At 56.3% G+C, this 16,263-nt stretch overlaps 1 protein-coding gene across 2 annotated transcripts; it reads left to right on the top strand.

Moving 5' to 3' along the window:
* The first annotated feature begins 122 nt into the window (after positions 1-122).
* CENPM (centromere protein M) lies at positions 123-11,976 on the top strand. 2 transcript variants are annotated; one of them, XM_069581688.1, is made up of 6 exons: positions 123-287; positions 752-831; positions 2,959-3,051; positions 4,935-5,014; positions 6,205-6,296; positions 11,088-11,976. In XM_069581688.1, the coding sequence occupies exons 1-6, from the start codon at positions 231-233 to the stop codon at positions 11,226-11,228; spliced, it is 543 nt and encodes a 180-aa protein (XP_069437789.1). In that variant the 5' UTR covers positions 123-230; the 3' UTR covers positions 11,229-11,976. The 2 variants fall into 2 exon arrangements, 1 of the variants encoding a protein (XP_069437789.1); XR_011255354.1 differs by having other exon boundaries at positions 125-287; positions 6,027-6,296.
* Positions 11,977-16,263: the final 4,287 nt, after the last annotated feature.

Below are 16,263 nucleotides of genomic sequence, written 5' to 3'. Positions count from 1 at the left end.
AAACTATCACAACATGGTTTGTTAATCGGCTATCCCCCAATAAAAGATGAATTTTTTTAAAGGAAAAATGGTATTGTCTCCTTTAAGAAGGCCCTGTCTGGCCCCGCCCCACAGGAAGCCCCGCCCAGATAGTGTCACGTGTCCCGCGGTTACGCACTAGGGACGAGCCAGAGGGCTGTTTGAAAGCGCGGCGCGCACCCTGAGACCGGCAGTTCCGTCAGTCAGCGGGGATGTCGGTGTTACGGCCGCTGGACAGGCTGCCGGGCCTGAACACGGCCACCATCTTGGTAGGCGTCAGCAGCCCCGATTCCCGCGCCCGCCTTTCCTCCTGGGCCGCGCTTCAGCGGCCAGGCCCTCTGCGGCGTTCTGAGATTCTGGCCCGGGCTGCTCCGGCGGGAGCGTGGTGGGCGGGAGAGCCCCTTTCTGAACCAATCAGAGTTAGCTGGCCTCTTGACGCCGGGAGCCCGCGCGCAGGGTAGATGCAGGCGGTCCAAGACTCGGTTGTGGTTTTCCCCCTGTATCCGGGTCAGGCCTCCGGTAGAAACGAGGCTGTCTCAGGGAGGGTTCAGGGGCGAGGGGGGCGGGTAGTGAGGGGAACTGGAGCGGGTGCACACCTCAGACCCTCACCAATGCCTGCCGTAGTCCTCTCGGTAAAGAGGGCCTCGCGCGCTCCGGGGGTCGCGGCAGTCCGGGCCCAGCGGCGGGGCTGCTGTATCCAGGGATCCATTGGCCGCCTTCTCTCTCTGGGCAGCTGGTGGGCACGGAGGATGCTCTTCTGCAGCAACTGGCCGATTCGATGCTCAAGGCGGACTGCACCTCAGAGCTGAAGGTGTAAGTAGCCTGCGCTGGAGATGTCCGATCGCTGGCCTGGGCGCAGGGGAGAGCGGGGAGCGGGGTGGAGTGGATATGGGTGGAGCGGAAGGCCAGAGAGGCCGGCGCAGGCGGGGCGAGCTTGGACCCACCGCTCGGAGCCTCCGTCCTGACGCGCGATCTGTCCATGTGAAGCGTCCTCCGTCACTTCTCTGTCACGCCAGCTTTTCTGTTTCCCTCTAGCACTTGTCACTCTAAAGAAATTTCCATATTATGCCACGTTGGCCAAAACCGATGTCCATCACTACAGTGGCAATAATATTGAATTGGGCACAGCATATGGAAAATACTAGAGTATGCACACTGGCTATCATTGATCCAGGTGATTCTGGTATTATTAGAAGCATGCCCGAACAGACTGGTGAAAAGTAAACCATGTACAATTTTTCTGTAATAAAACTGGCCAGAGCTGGTTGTGGTTGTTGTTGTTTTTAATAAAAAAGAAATTCCCTTGTTCACGTGTTTGTTTACTTGTTTCCAGTCTGCCACCCCAAGGCACCCCAAGGTTAGCCCCTTGAGGGCAGGGACTTTCACTTTTGCTGGCTGGTGAGGAAGCCCCACTGCCTTGAGCAGTACTTGGCCCAGAACAGTTAGTTACTCAGATATTCCCCAAATTTGGAGAAAAGGTGACTAAAGTATATTTTGCTTTCCTTTTTCTAACTGATAGGGAGTAGAAACAGCTGCTGGCAGGAGTCAGGTGACTGAATATGTGTGGGTGTCATTCTCCCCGATTGAAAGATAAGCTCCAAGGGTCTATGTTGAATGATCCAAATCTAAAGCATATTTCCTTTATGGGAATTGGAGATGCCTTTTCCTAGTGAGAACATCATCTTTCTCTCGAAATAAAGATTGTTTATAGGTCCATCTGTGCCCTACCTGTCTTACCAGGCTCTTAGGCTATAGAACACCAAACACAATCACTGATAAACTCAACCCTGATGCGACAGATCAAAAAAAAAAAACAAAAAACTCAACCCTGTAGCTCAGAAATAGGAAAAGATTAAAAAAATAATTAGCATCAGAGTTAAAGGAAAATGTGGACAAAATTGCCTTCCTTGAGCAAGATGGCAATCATTACCAAAAAAGGAAATACTATTATCCTATTTTTAGATTCCGTCTACTGTATTCTAGTGTCTGAATGTGTATACATTTGTACATGGAAAGATAGTTAGAAAAATGTTCTAACACTAATAGTAGTAATTTTTAGGTAACTGAACTTTTAGGAGTGTGTGTGTGTGTGTGTGTTTTAACTTTTGTTATATTTTGTATACTTTTTGGTAGTCTTGAATTAGAAGCTGAGGGGTAGGGGCAGATGAGTAATAGGAATAAATGGAAATGGGCAGAAGTAGAGGATTCCAAAAAAAAAGACAAAACGCTTCAGGTGGGTATTTGACAATCTGAGACCAAGTACTTACAAGAATGTTGAGGGTGACTTCGCAATGTCACACAGCTGATAGTTGACAGACTGGGATTTAAACCCACTTCCATCTCACTCCAAAGGGCTTCAGTCTTAACCCCTAAACTTCATGGTCTTAACACCTTCCCCTCCCCTTCTGAGCCTGGCCTCCCTCCCAGCATTCAGGATAGATGGCTAGATGCCATCTTCTATCCCAAACCCCCTCTTGGCAAAGCAGTTACTAAACTTTCTGGCAGGGAGAGTAAAGCAGGGGAAATCTGAATAAGATCAGCTCTGCCCTGCCTCTGTGCTCACTTGAGGAGTCTTGCCCACAAAAGCTTCCTGTGGGGGCTTCCCTGGTGGTACAGTGGCTAAGGCTCCGTGCTCCCAATGCAGGGGGATCGGGTTTGATCCCTGGTCGGGGATTAGATCCCACAAGCCACAACTAAGAAAAAAAAAAAATCCCTGCAGGTTGCAAAGATCCCGCTTAGAGCAACAAAGATTGAAGAGTCTGTGTGGCACAACTAAGACTTGGCACAGCCAGGTAAATAAATATTTTGAACACACACAGAAGCTTCAGGTGAATAGGGGAGGAGCTTTTGACAGCCTCTTCCCCTACCAAGGGTAGCGTGTGAACGGCCATTGTGATGTGGGTACATGAGTCTTGAGTCCTGCAATCTCTTATTTTTCAGCCACTTAGCAAGGTCCCTCCCTCTGCCCTGCAGCGTGAATCGGCCCCGGATTGACTTGATTGTGTTCGTGGTCAACCTGCACAGCAAACACAGGTGAGAGCCAGAGGATGGGGCTGTCAGTGCTCAGGTGCGGCTCAGGGCTGTGCTGGGACGGTGGCCTCACTTGTCCAGGGAAGGGGAGGAGACGGGGGAGACTGCCTGGGGGCAGGTAGAGGGTGAGAGGGAGGAGCCGGCGCCGACGCAGGATGTTCATTACAGACGTGAGTGAGACGGAGCTTGGGAACAAGGCCCGCTAGGGGAGGAATCTAGGCTTTTGGACAGACAGTTACAGTATCTGTGCTGCGTGCTGTCAAGGCGGGAAGCCTGGGGCTGTGAGCCTGAGCAAGACCTCTGGCTCTGAGGGCTCAGGCCAAGCTATACTTCCTGGCGGAGGTGACATCTGCGTAGGCACCGGAGGGAATTCCCTGGCGGTCCAGTGGTTAAGACTCAGCGCTTTCACTGTGCGGGCCTGGGTTCAATCCCTGGTCGGGGAACTAAGAGCGCACAAGCCACACGTGGCAATCAATCAGTTAAAAAACACCTGAGAGATGAGAAGGAGTTAGCCAGGCAAGGATGACCGTGAGCAGAATGTCCCAGGTGGAGGGCTGGTGTAAAGGCAGGAGCACAGCCTGTGTGGAGGACCGTCCAGGCCTGGGCAGGGTCAGAGCCCAGTCCACTCTGGGGCTGGGGCAGTGGCAGCATGGGTGATATTGATGCCTGTGGCCTGGCCTGGCCTCCCCACGGTGCTGGCAACCCTGGGGTCAGGACTGCAGCCAACCTAGGGAATACAGGTGGAAGGCCTCCCCTCCTTCCTGGAGACAGCTGGCTAGGGACACAGGGTCCAGCACAGAAACCAGGGCAGACACCTAGTCCTGTGGTGGGGGATAAGGGAAGGCTGTGGTAGAAATGCCTGAGAACCGGGGGGCACGGAGACAGCAGACCCAAGGATTAAGTCCAGACCGCACGACCTGACCGCTGGGAACCAGTCAGCAGTGACTTAGGCCCAGGCGGGGCAAGAAAGGGCTGAGACCTGCCGTGGGCTCCCTGGCTCACAGGTCCGTTGCTGTTTGGGTGAGGTCTCTCTGTTCCCCGGAAGGCTCACCGGAGAACCGTCTGTGCCATGGGGCTGTTGGTCTCAGGCCTTGTTCATTCATGAAGCCCGACCGAGATGGCTTTTGGCCTGAAAGACAACAGAGTCTTTCATCGCTCCCTGGACTCCAGTGAGTGAAAGCCTCAACCCAGCAGGTCAAGGTGCCCTTGTTTAGAGAATAAGAGTGTTTTCATACAACTGATATGACTTAAAATCACTGTCATTTTACTGGAAAGCAATTCAGCAATAGCTATCCACACTTTAAAAAGACACATACTGTGACCCAGCCCTTCCACTTCTAGCATCTGCTCTACAGAAACATCTGCTTAGTAGATGTAGGAAACAATATCGATGCAGCGTTCTTTGTGACGGTGAAAAACTGGAGACCATTTAAATATCCACCGCAGGGCAAGCAGTTAGTTTGGGGTACGGTGCGGTCATACCAAAGAATGTAATAGAGACATCGAACCCAATTAGACCCAATTGGCTGATATGCATATCACTGTCTGTATTTGCATATGAAGAAAATTCCAGAAGAACTACACCCCAAACTATTGTGGCAGTCATCTCTGGGGAGTTAAAACTAGAGGTGATGCTGGAGACGGGGAGTTGTACTTTTTAGTTGTTCACCAGTATTTACTATCTGATCGTTTCACAAGCTTGACTCACTTTGTAATTAGAAGCAGTTTAAAGCTACAAAAGGACAAAGTGTTCCTCCAGGTCTGTCTCCCGTCACCCTCGTCTTATGCCCTGGCCTCTCTGGGATCAGAGGCGCGGGGCTTCTTCTGCCTTCTCTGTTGTGAAGTATTCCTCTGCTTGTTTTCTTGCCCTGGCCTGGCTGCCCCAGCCTGCAGAGCGTGGAGGAGTCCCTGTGCCACCTGGACGCGGCCTTCTTCCTGGGGAAGGTGGCCTTCCTCGCCACAGGGGGTGAGTGCCTCCCCTGCCTGCTGCCGTGGGTGGGCCCGTGGTGGACTCCGTGCAAGTCAGAGCTGATCATTCTGCCAGGTTAATTCTGCTGAGATCATTGCCCTGGGGTGCCTGGTGGCTCATCTCCTGTTACTCTTTTTCAGACAGTTCTCAGAGACTCTGTAATGGCAACAGGGGAAATAATAGTAGCTAACCTCAGGGACTTCCCTGGTCCTCGAGTTGGTGAGACTTAGCCTTCCAGTGCAGGGGGTGAGGCTTCAATCCCTGGTCAGACAGCTGAGATCCCACATGCCATCTGGCCAAAAAACCAAAACATAAGACAGGAACAATATTGTAACAAATTCAATAGAAACTTTAAAGATGATCCGCATTAAAAAAATTTTAAAAACCTTAAAAATATATAGCTAACCTATATTGAGTACTCACTATAGACCAGACTCCGTTCTACGTGCTTTGTTTCTGTATCACTTAATTTTCACAAAAAGTACTATTGAGGTGGGTGCTATTGTCTCTCTTTTACAGTGAAGGAAGCTGGTCATGAGGTTAGGTAACTCGTCCAAAGGCCCCATAGCTAGACAGTGGTAGAGCAGAGTTCATCCTTAGCTGGTCATATTCCAGGGCCCATGCCTTTAATGACTATACCATGTAGCTTCTCATACTTTCTCCTCTTTTTTATGTGTCTGACCCCAATTTTCTGCCCCCTGGGGGACACCGTCCTGACCAGCCCTGCTGTCTGGGCCCTCGGGGTGTCCATGCAGGCCTCTGTCCGACTCCTCACCCTTCTTCCTACACTGATGGTGTGTCTGCCCCCCTCCCCCAGCTGGGCTGCCAGCTCCTGGCACGAAGGGCCTGGCTCACATTATTTTCGATAAGCTTTGGTGGAGAAGTGAACGCCAGGTTACTTCTGTGTGTTCGTTCACGGACTTTCTATAGTAACTCAGCAGAGTAGGTGCTGTTATGCTCCTCATTTTGTAGATGAGGAAACTCATGCGTTTATTCCAACTCTATCAAGTCCCTTTAGCCTGTTTTCTGATCTGATGATCTTGACTGCCCTGAAAAGAAGATAGAACAGGCCTGTCACCCAAAGAAGGCAGAAACTGTGGCCCAGAGAGGGGACGTGACCTCCTGGGCCCAGTGCTTCCTCCATCACAACCACGAAGGTGGAGGTGACCGGCGTGGCTTCTTTGCAGCTGGGCGGGACAGCCACTGCAGCATCCACCGGAACACCGTGGTGAAGCTGGCCCACACCTACCGGAGCCCCCTGCTCTTCTGTGACCTAGAGGTGAGGACCTGCTCACGTGGGCCACGGGACGGCACCGTCAGAACCCAGAGGGCATGGCGGGCTGCTTCATGAGTACCTGAGCGAAGGGGCTCCTGATGTGGAGGCCAGATCCTTGTTGGAATCCTGGCTTTTCCACTCACTGTCCTTGGGTGGGTCACCATAAGCCTTGGGTGCACCCCTGGAAAGCAGGGCAACACTCCATGTACATCCTGAGTTCCGTTTGTACACCAGATGCCATCACCTCTTGCTTTGACATTTTTCTCTGTACTCATGACTAAGTCTTGTGTGTAGGTCTATGGGTCCCTGTTAATGTCTCACTTTTCTTGCTGGGTGTAAGAGCTGTGAGGCCAGGCATTCTGTCTGTCTCATTAACCAGCAGTCAGGATGCCCTCTGTTCCCCCTTACCTCCCTAGATCGCAGACCTTGTCCGCTCCCAGCCTGGGGCAGGGGGTCCAGCAGGCAGCAAGGGTGGAGATTGGGTGGATAGGTGGATAGATGGCTGAATGGATACATGTGATGTTGGTTCTGCCCTCTCTTGCTTCTCCTGGGGTTTCTCACAAGCTGAATCCTAGCTGTGATGGTAGCACAGCAGATTTCTGCTTTGCTGATGAGTTTTGCTCTCCAGCCTCTCTGTGCGTAGTGTGGAGCCTGAAGACATTTTGCTAAAGGGTTCTCGGCAAGAGTTGATTCTGCTCCCTCTGGGGGTCTGCTGAGGGCTCTCAGGTCCTGGGCTGCCCCACCTGCGCACCAGACCTGCTCGGTTGGTTTGGGGGTCTGTTTATTTATTTGTTTATTTTATATTGGAGTGTATTGCTTTCTAGTGTTGTGTTAGCTTCAGGTGTACAGCAAAGTGATTCAGTTATACATGTATCCATTCTTTTTCTGATTCTTTCCCCATATAAGTTATGTTTATTGGTTTTGAGGTTCATTTTAAAGATTTGTGTTTCTGTTCTGGGTCTTAGACCTGTCCCTAAAGGCCAGGTGATGTGGCGCAGAAGGAGCTGAGTCAGCGTGTGGTCCGTCATCACCGTCTAGACCAGAAGTGCTGACTCTGGGGTCTATGGACCCCTCTGGTCCAAAGGGAGAAGCATTTCAGGGTCTATGGACCCCTCTATTGTGAAGGGAGAAGAATTCGGGGGAGTTGTGGCTTTGGACAAGAAAAAAAATTAACTTCTGTTTTCACTAACCTCTAAGAGGAATTTAACATTATGAACGTAGATGGGAGGCAACAGCAGTGTTAGCAGAGCCTGTGGCTGTTAGCGACAGAAGCCGCAGACACTGGCACGTCCCGTGGGGACAGGGTGGGCCCAGTGAGCTTCTGCGATTCTGCAGAAGCCGTTAGACCTGTCCTAGGGCCTCTTTCTCAGTGAGTCGCTCAAGGTGCACATGCTGCTCTGTCACAGAGCTGTGTTTCACATCTGATCACTGTTTTAAGAACCCTGGCGAGACCAAGGCTCTGACCTCACAGGTAGGACCTGAGGCACCCTGAGGTGCCCATCCTTGCCGGCTTCGCTCACAACAGGAGAGGTGGCATGCTCACAGTCACACAGCTAGTAAGTCAGCAGAAGAGCCAGGTTGGTGTGCTGCTGACTCTTTCCTGGCTTAGCAGGCTGGCTGCATGGCTTTGAACAAGTCAGCCCCTCCCCGCAACACACACGTGCGCGAGTGTGCGCACACACACACACACACACACACACACAGATAACTCGCTGGGCCTTCCTTTTCTTAGCTCTCAAGGGGAATGGCAATCCACAGCAGAGGTGCGCGTGGAGGTGCAGTTCTGCGCGCGGCCAGGAGGTGGCAGGCTGTACCAGGTCCTGTGTTGGCCTCTAGCCTGAGAATGGTAGTTGCTCAGTTGTGTCTGACTCTCTGCGACCCCATGGACCATAGTCCGCCAGGCTCCTCTGTCCATGGAATTCTACAGGCAAGAATACTGGAGTGGGTTGCCATGCCCTACTCCAGGGGATCTTCCCAACCCAGGGATCTCCTGCATTGGCAGGCAGATTCTTTACCATCTGAACCACCAAGAAAAGATCTGTGGCTGACTTTCTATTTCCAGCCTGGAGCCGGCGGGCTGAGAACCTAAGCCTGGCATCCTCTCATCCGACGCACCCAGTGTGAGGACAGCCGGCATGCCTGGTACCTGTGCGGTCCTGTCCGGGGCACCTTCCCTCACTTCGTGAGCTGGAGCCTCGTCGTGTTTTGAGGCCTTTGCATGGCGAGAAGCACTGGCCCCGTTTTACAGGACAGGAAGCACACCCAAGGAGGTGCAGGATCCGCCCAGTGCGGTTCCAGCTCTGCTGCTAGGCCCTGTGCGAGTCCCTGAGAACCAGATGCCTCTGACACTGGCCCTGCCCCTCAGCGGAGGGGAATAGACCGCATGTCACACCTGCTGTGGCAGGAGCATCCACAGGGCTTTGGAAGCCAGGCAGTCAATCCAGCTGTTCCTTCCCGTCGGCGTCGGGGCAGTCACAATGGGCTCAGCTTTCTGGGGGTCACATCTCTGGAGTAAGGTGTGTGGATGGGAGGAGGCCCAGCCAGAGGCAGGAGGCCGGGGATGAGGCTGCAGGAAGCAGACCGTGGAGCGTGAGTGAGAGCAGCGGCCGTTTGGAGGGACCGTTCGGAGGCCAAGGCCGCAAAGCCCCGAGGATTTCTTTAACAGATATTTCTTAACATAACCTACAGCCTGTGCAGTGTTGCTCTAGGCTCTCGGGGGCAGCATAGAGCAAAGCAGTGTTAACACTCCCAATTCTGTTCTGGTGGAGGAAACACTGTAAGGAAGGGGAATGCGTGCTGTGTTAGGGCACGGAGATGTGACCCGTCAGGTGGTGTTAAAGCTACAGGATTTAAATGGGGGTGAAGGGACTCCCTAAAAATCTGACCTTAAGTGAAGACGTGAAGGGAGGCGCCGTGGAGCCTCCTGGTGGAAAAGCCCACGAGGCTGGAGAAACTGCAAGTGCAGAGGCCCTGAGTTTAGACGCTGCCTGCCATGTGCAAGGTCCACAGGGAGCCATGGGTGCCTGGAACAGAGCCGGGGGACTGACACTGGGGCCAGATCAGCAGGGCTCTGTGGGTCACAGCAAAGGTGTGGTGCCTTTCACTCTGAGTTAGACTGGGGCAGCGGAGGGGTATGGGGCCAGGGAGGGCCACAGCCCGACTTGGGTTTTGAATGGGGCCCCTCCAGCTGTTGGGAGGAGAGTAAACTGAAGGGAGGCAAGGGCAGAAATGGGGAGAGGGGCCTGGGGACTGTGTCTGGAAGAGTTCAGAGTAGTCTGGGCTCCATGGGAGCTGGGGAAGGGGGAGCTGGGATGGTCTCTGATGCTGGTTGTTTCCAGGGTGGGGCTACAGGTGTGCAGATGGCCTGCCTGTGAGACAGGAGAGGAAAAAGAGTCAGAGTCAACTCTGGAGTTTTCAGCCTGATAAGCCCCGCCCCCTCCTCCCCACTGCTGCCCCAGCCGTGAGATGTTGCACAAAGCAGGGAGAGCTGAGAGGTGGAAGGAAAAGCTGGGGGTGGACGAGTCCTGGGAACCAGGGAGAAACAGCCTGCCAGGGAGGCAGCAGCTGCCTCAGGCTCCACTAAGAGGAGACCCCGCTGAGGACGAGGCCAGTGCGTCAGGACTAAGATGTCGCCCCTGGACTTGGAACCCAGGACTCAGAGGTGACAAGACAGAGTGAGAGCAGGGGGGCTTCAGGATGTCCCGGCTCTAGCTTGGGTGACTGGGCGGATGGTGGTGCCCTTTCCTCAGTTAGAGAGGGAACAGGAGGAGGAGGAGGTGCTCTGAGGCCACCTGTTGGTCGGGGGAGGCCATCTGAGCATCACCGTTTATTCTCCTGCCTTTCTGGAGCAGCTCATTCCCGTGCCAGCTGGGGCCTTCGCACAGTCTGATTCAGTTCAGTTCAGTCGCTCAGTCATGTCCGACTCTTTCTGACTCCATGAACCACAGCATGCCAGGCCTCCCTGTCCATCACCAACTCCCAGAGTCCACCCAAACCCATGTCCATTGTGTCAGTGATGCCATCCAACCATCTCATCCTCTGTCGTCCCCTTCTCCTCCTGCCCTCAGTCTTTCCCAGCATCAGGGTCTTTTCAAATGAGTCAGCTCTCCGCATTAGGTGGCCATCAGCTTCAACATCAGTCCTTCCAATGAACACCCAGGACTGATCCCCTTTAGGATGGACTGGGTGGATCTCCCTGCAGTCCAAGGGATTCTCAAGAGTCTTCTCCAACACCACAGTTCAAAAGCATCAATTCTTCAGCACTCAGCTTTCCTTATAGTCCAACTCTCACATCATACAGTCTGATTGCCTCTGCCTAATCCCACGGCTCGTCTGGGCCCACTAGCCCTTCCATGGCCCTGGTGTAGGGACCGTCTGTTGATGGCACCTCCCTGTCCTCCGTGAGGGCCACTCTGTCCACCCCTCCTTTCCAACCTGGGCGTGTCCATCTCAGATACATCCCAGGGGGTGCCACCTCAGCATTGATTGGGGCTACCCCTGGTTCAGACCCCAGCTTGACAGTCGCTCACCGTGCCTCTGGACTGTGTCGCTGACCCCGCCAGCCCCGCCTGCTGAGCCTTCATTTCTTCTGGAGTAGGGGTCAGCATCTCTGGTATCCCTGGAGGGTGTCTGAAGGGTTTCCATAAGCTGAGGTGGTTGGAAGCTGCTCGGTGAGGTGTGGCGTGGACAGAGGGGTGGCCCTGGGGGCAGCGGTGCCCAGGGCTCTCCCCGTGTCTTCGCCCCCAACTCCCCTCTGGCTGCCGCCTCACTGGGGTCCTGTCTCCTCCTCTGCAGATAGAAGACTTCCGCGCCGCCATGGCACAGCGCCTGGTCCGCCTGCTGCAGATCTGCGCAGGCCACGTGCCCGGTGTCTCGGCCCTGAACCTGCTGTCCCTGCTGAGGGGCTCCGAGAACCCCTCCCCGGAGGACCTTTGAGACCCCCAGCCGACAGTCGCTGTTGCTGGAGATGGTGCCAAGGCTCGGCAGGCCTGGACCAGCGGGCAGCTCCCTCAGGGCCCAAAGTTCTCGTGTTCCAACAGGAAACGCCGGGGGGGTCGGTGGGGGCAGTTCAGCTGGTTGGACTCCAGCCCCCCACCCCTCTCATGCCCACCCCAGCAGAGCCCCAAGTCTTCATCCATCTGACGTCTTTCCTCTTGAGACTTTGTTCGAACAAAGGGTCCGTGGCTAAAAGTTTGAACATCACTGAACTCATCCACCACTTTGATTTTGTAGATGAGGAAACTGACTCCAAACAGTTAAGAGTCAAAGTGGGTAAGGACTTCGCTGGTGGTCCCGTGACTGAGACTCTGCGCTCCCAGTGCCGAGGGCCTGGATTCGACCCCTGGTCAGGGAACTAGAGCCCACATGTTGCAACTAAAGATCCTTCGTGCCTCAGCTAAGACCCGGTGCAGCCAAATAAATATTTTAAAAAGAGTTGGGCAGCGGGAGCTTGAACTCTATGAGCCCAGTCCAACTCCACATCCTGGCCTTGCCATTCTCACGGGACCTGCAGAGCCTCCATTTCTCCAGGTGTTAGGTGGCGATTGTTCAGCTTACCTTGCTGGCGTCGTAAGGGTGAGTGACATGGTGGTAAAGGTGAAGCGCCTGAGGTGTATTGCATTACTCCTGCGCTTGTTTGGGTGCTCCATGTATTTCATAATAAATGTGTGAATGCTTGCACGGAGCCAGGTAAGCACTCCACGATTAGTTACTTGAACTATTATATGAAATCACACAGAGCCAAGTTACAAAGCTGGTGCACATCCAGGAATTACACCATGAGGTCTTAAGTGAGAGAGCCTGACCGAGGGCTGGTTTCTGGGCTAGCCGCAAGGGACTGTGCAATGACGGCCGCTTTCCTTCTCCTCGGGGTCTAATTAGAATCTGTGGCCATGCTGAGACGAGGCTGCAGAAACCCCGGCAGCCCAGTGTGAGCTGCAGCCGTGCCCCTGTGGCCAGCTGGACACTCCCAGGGGAGCTTGGGTGAGGAGGAGGTCTGGTGCGAGAGGAAGAGAGCCAGATCCTGGTTCCCTTGGAGTGTCCCAGCGCCCTCCCAGCACCCCCTCCATCCTCAGGCCTCAGGACAGGCCCTGCTTGATGCCCTGGGCAGTGCCAACGCCACAGGGCCTCTGCTTTGACATCACCGTGGCAGTCACAGCTCACACACTTCACTGACGGATGGGCCACCCTGAACCTCAGTGCAGGCATCATGAGGGTGGGGCCCACCTTTCTCCTCTCCCTGGGCTCCTCTCCACCCCTGTGGGCTCTCGGTAAAGTTTGCCGAGGCCTGGCTGGTCTTCCAGGCAGCCCCCACCGAGAACCTCAGCCATGGTGATTTCGGTTCAGGTCTCAGACGTCACCCAACCTCCACAGAGCTTCACGCTTTACAGAGTGCTTCTCACACAGTCGCTCCTGCCACCCGCCCTCCCCGCTGATCTGTGTGAAGTTGACAGTGTTTCCCCATTTCACATTTAACGAAACCGAGACTGTTGCCATCAGAGGCATATCCACAGTCACACAGGTAGTCAGAGGTAGAGTCCAGCCCTGGGCCCAGTTCTCTGCTTTTTCTCTCTGGTTGTTCTCTTGTGCGCCCAATTGTTGAACAGAGGTTTGGTCATTCCTACTGGGCAGTGAGAACCCAGAAATGTGGACACGCGGGCCTTGTGCCGGAGAAAGCAGCCTGTGTGGAAAGACATTCTCCTGAAGAGCTGTTCCCACCGGCTGGGGCCCGTTAGCACAGGGGCAGGCCTCGTGGAGGGGAGGGCGGGGAGCAGGAGCCAAGAACTCCCTCCACATCTGGGGAGGGAGGCCCCCTTCTGTGCCAAGGTGGGGAGTGGGTCTCCGTGGGGATGGACAGGATCAGCCGAAGCCCAGGAGGTCAGCTTCCCAGAAGGACCTGGGGTCCTAGAAATCAGCCTTGTCTTCAGCCCCTTGGAGCCTGGGCCCTAAAGGGTGGGGCCCCACAGGGCTGCTAGAGGGGAGCGGAGGGCGACGGGCTGAGGTGTCCAAGCAGGAGTGAGCAGGGGTGTGGGCACACCCTGCCTGCCAGATCTGGGATGGAGTCAAATGGGGTCCTCCACACCCCCTCCCCGCCCCCTCCCAGCATGGGGCGCTCCTTCCCTCCCTCCCTCCCTCCCTCCCTCCCTCCCTCCCTCCCTCCCTCCCTCCCTCCCTCTCTCTCTCTCTCTCTCTCTCTCTCTCTCTCTCTCTCTCGTCCCTGTGCCACGTTTTCTTCGCCACCTGGTGCCATTTAACAAGAGAAATGGCATCACATTTTCCAGCCGAGGACCTGGGAGCCTTCCAAGTGCTGGGGGAGCTCCGTGCTGTCACGGCTCCAGCGAGCTCAGCGGGGCCCCCGGAACCCTGGAACCCTGCCTCTGCCTCACAGTGGAGCCAAGCCCTCAGGTCCGGGAGCCAGCCAGCCAGTGGAGGCCAGCGACCCTGTCCGGGAGCCGGTGTGAAGGAGGGCCTGTCTCGACGCCCCTGTGGTGCCCAGCACGGGTGCCTGGTGCCAGGGAGGGAGATGGGAAAGGTTGCCCTTGCCTGCTCACGGGTCCCACGCTCGCAGGCAGGCCCCTCACACTCCTTGTGCCTCCGTTTCCTGTCTGTAGCCTGGGGTCAGGCTAACTGATGCCTCTCTTCCCAGCTGCTCGTGAGGACAGAGCGAGAAGCTGTGATGTTAAACAAAACCTCAAGGCTAGTGGAAGACCTCAGGCTGGCCACAGTCACGGGGCGGTCACGTCGGAGGTGGTTACTGATGGTGGGCATGGACCCCTGGGCAGCAGGTCCAAGGCAATGGGCAGCCTGAGGCTCCGTGCTCCCTGAGAACACGGGAGGGAGGGGGGTATCGGGGCCCCCGCCATGAGGGTGCAGCACCGAGGCTGCCAGAGGGGCAGGGCTCACTCGGGTACAGGATTGTTTGGGTCTTCAGGCCACCTGGTTGCGGGCAGCCCTCGAGCCCAGGCCCGAAGGGCTCAGGCTCTCCGAAGAAGGCGGCCCAGACCCAAGCATACCGGCCCCAGGCTGAAGCTATTTCCCCTCCCCGCCCAGGAGGGGGCTCCGAGCCTGGCACCTGCGTCTCCGCCACCCCTCAGCGAGCAGAGGCAGGGGCGGCCTGGGGCTGTGGCTAAGACAGAGCAGCCTGGCCACAGAGGGGGAAGTGATGCAGTGGGAAAGGACCCAGCCTTTGCGTCCCACTGCCTCGGGGTCTGTGGCCAACCTGCAGCATGACCTGGGGCGGCTCACTTCCCACCCCCGGGGCCCTGTGGCCTGGCGAGATCCTCGAGAGGCTCAGAGAAACCCGTGGGCCAGGCACCGCACCTGCCAGGGTCTGGCCCTCCACACCCGCCGCAGATGGTGGCCCCGGGGGTTGAGGGGGAGTGGTTGGCTGGCTGTGCCCAGGGGTGTGGAGGGCAAGATGAGCACAGGAGGTGATTGAACTAAAGCCCCGCTGCGGGATGTCCCTCCCCCAAACACACCTGGTGTCGGGCCAGGCCTACCTGGCAGGACTCCAGCTCAAAGGGACCCTTTCCAGAAGATGCCTACTCACCTAACCCTTCCCCCACCGCCCCTGCCCTGCTCAGTCTCCCCTGGGGCTGCGAGCCTGCAAGCAGAGAATCATTGTGAAAGGACTTCTCACAGACACGGGGCGAGGCGGGGGAGGCTGAGGGGTGGGCTGCGGAGCCTGCTGCACCCTGAAGCTGTGAGGCCCACTCGAGTGTGACCCTAGGGATGGGGCTGGGGTCCCTGAACAGCTGCTCTGGGCGGGAGAGTGGGTGGCCATCCCCAGTGCCTGTGACCTGGGGACACCCCTGTGGTGTTGGCGGGAGGCGGTGCCAGAGACATCTCAGGGGGTGCCTCTGACGCTAACATGTAGCAGGTGCTTGGTCTGACTGGGTAACAGCGTTGCCCGGCCAGACTGAGAGGGGACCCCAGCTCTCTGTCCTCTTCTTTGCTGGACTAGACCCCCCACCCTTGCCCACCGCCGATGTCATCAACCAGCAGAAGTGGTATGGAGGGGCGGTGGCAGGAAGGCTCAGGGCCCAGGGCTGCCTGGCTCATCCCTTCTCCTGAGCTTGCTTTGTTCTCTGCAAAGGAAGGATCTCGAGGCCACCTCCCCATAGGTCAAGGCAAGGGGGCGCAGGGCCAGGCCGTGGTGGGCGTGCACCCTGCTGTCTCCCTGGTTGCTGTGGCCGGTTGGTCCCTGGGCCTCGCCCGCTCCTCTCCAGACATCCTCGGGTCACTCGGACCTCTGTCCTCCTGTTCCAAGGTCGCACCGGGCCTTTCCCAAGGCTCCAGCCCTCCCTGTCGCCCTGCGCTCCTGACACTTCCTCCCAGCATGTCGCACCTCCTCACCTCCTCTGTGGTTTCACTGTTGGGCCTGTATCTCTGTGGTTCCCTGCTGTCGCCCCAGAACCTAGAACACTGCTTGACCCATGGTACATCCCCGGTCCCTCCTGGGTGGTGCCCTGAATGAGGCCTGGGGACGGCTGGCCCCACCCACCAAGTCTCAGCATCTCTGTCCACCTACGTACCTATAACCCTGGCCCCAGAGGGTGGGGGCCTCCTCTCCCTGTGAGGCTGAGGGGCCGGGTCTCCTTTTGGACCTCACATGGAGGGCCCAGGCCCAGGCCCCCCAGCCTGGGGCCAGGCTGAGAGATCTGCTGGGGCTGCACATGTGTGATTGGTAGCAGGGGCAGGGATGGGGCCTTAAGGATAGGCAGAGGGGCCTGGGAGCCTGGGCGAGGACTTTCTAACTGCTTCCTGGACAAGCAGCCTCAGGGAGCACTCCCACCTCTGTCCCCCTGTTCCAAGGTTTCACCTTGTGTAACTTGGATTCAAGGGGAAAGGGGTCCCGGGGACCTCTGGCCTCACCAGGACTTTGAGCTGACCTCCCTGCCTCTCCCAACCCTTCCCCGTGTCCAGAGGCCCCACATCACACCCTTCTCACTCTCCCTGGTAGGAAAGGAAA

Source organism: Ovis canadensis, chromosome 3 (genome assembly GCF_042477335.2).
Source record: "Ovis canadensis isolate MfBH-ARS-UI-01 breed Bighorn chromosome 3, ARS-UI_OviCan_v2, whole genome shotgun sequence".
In the NCBI taxonomy this organism is placed as follows: domain Eukaryota; kingdom Metazoa; phylum Chordata; class Mammalia; order Artiodactyla; family Bovidae; genus Ovis; species Ovis canadensis.
The sequence above is the reverse complement of the archived record's forward strand: the minus strand, read 5'-3'. Positions and strand labels throughout refer to the sequence as shown.

Excerpts from the sequence above, each read along its gene's own strand:
- CENPM (XM_069581688.1), top strand. The coding sequence starts at position 231 with ATGTCGGTGTTACGGCCGCTGGACAGGCTGCCGGGCCTGAACACGGCC. Across the intron at positions 288-751 it reads TGAACACGGCCACCATCTTG|CTGGTGGGCACGGAGGATGC; the intron begins GTAGGCGTCAGC and ends CTCTCTGGGCAG. Across the intron at positions 832-2,958 it reads TGCACCTCAGAGCTGAAGGT|CCACTTAGCAAGGTCCCTCC; the intron begins GTAAGTAGCCTG and ends CTTATTTTTCAG.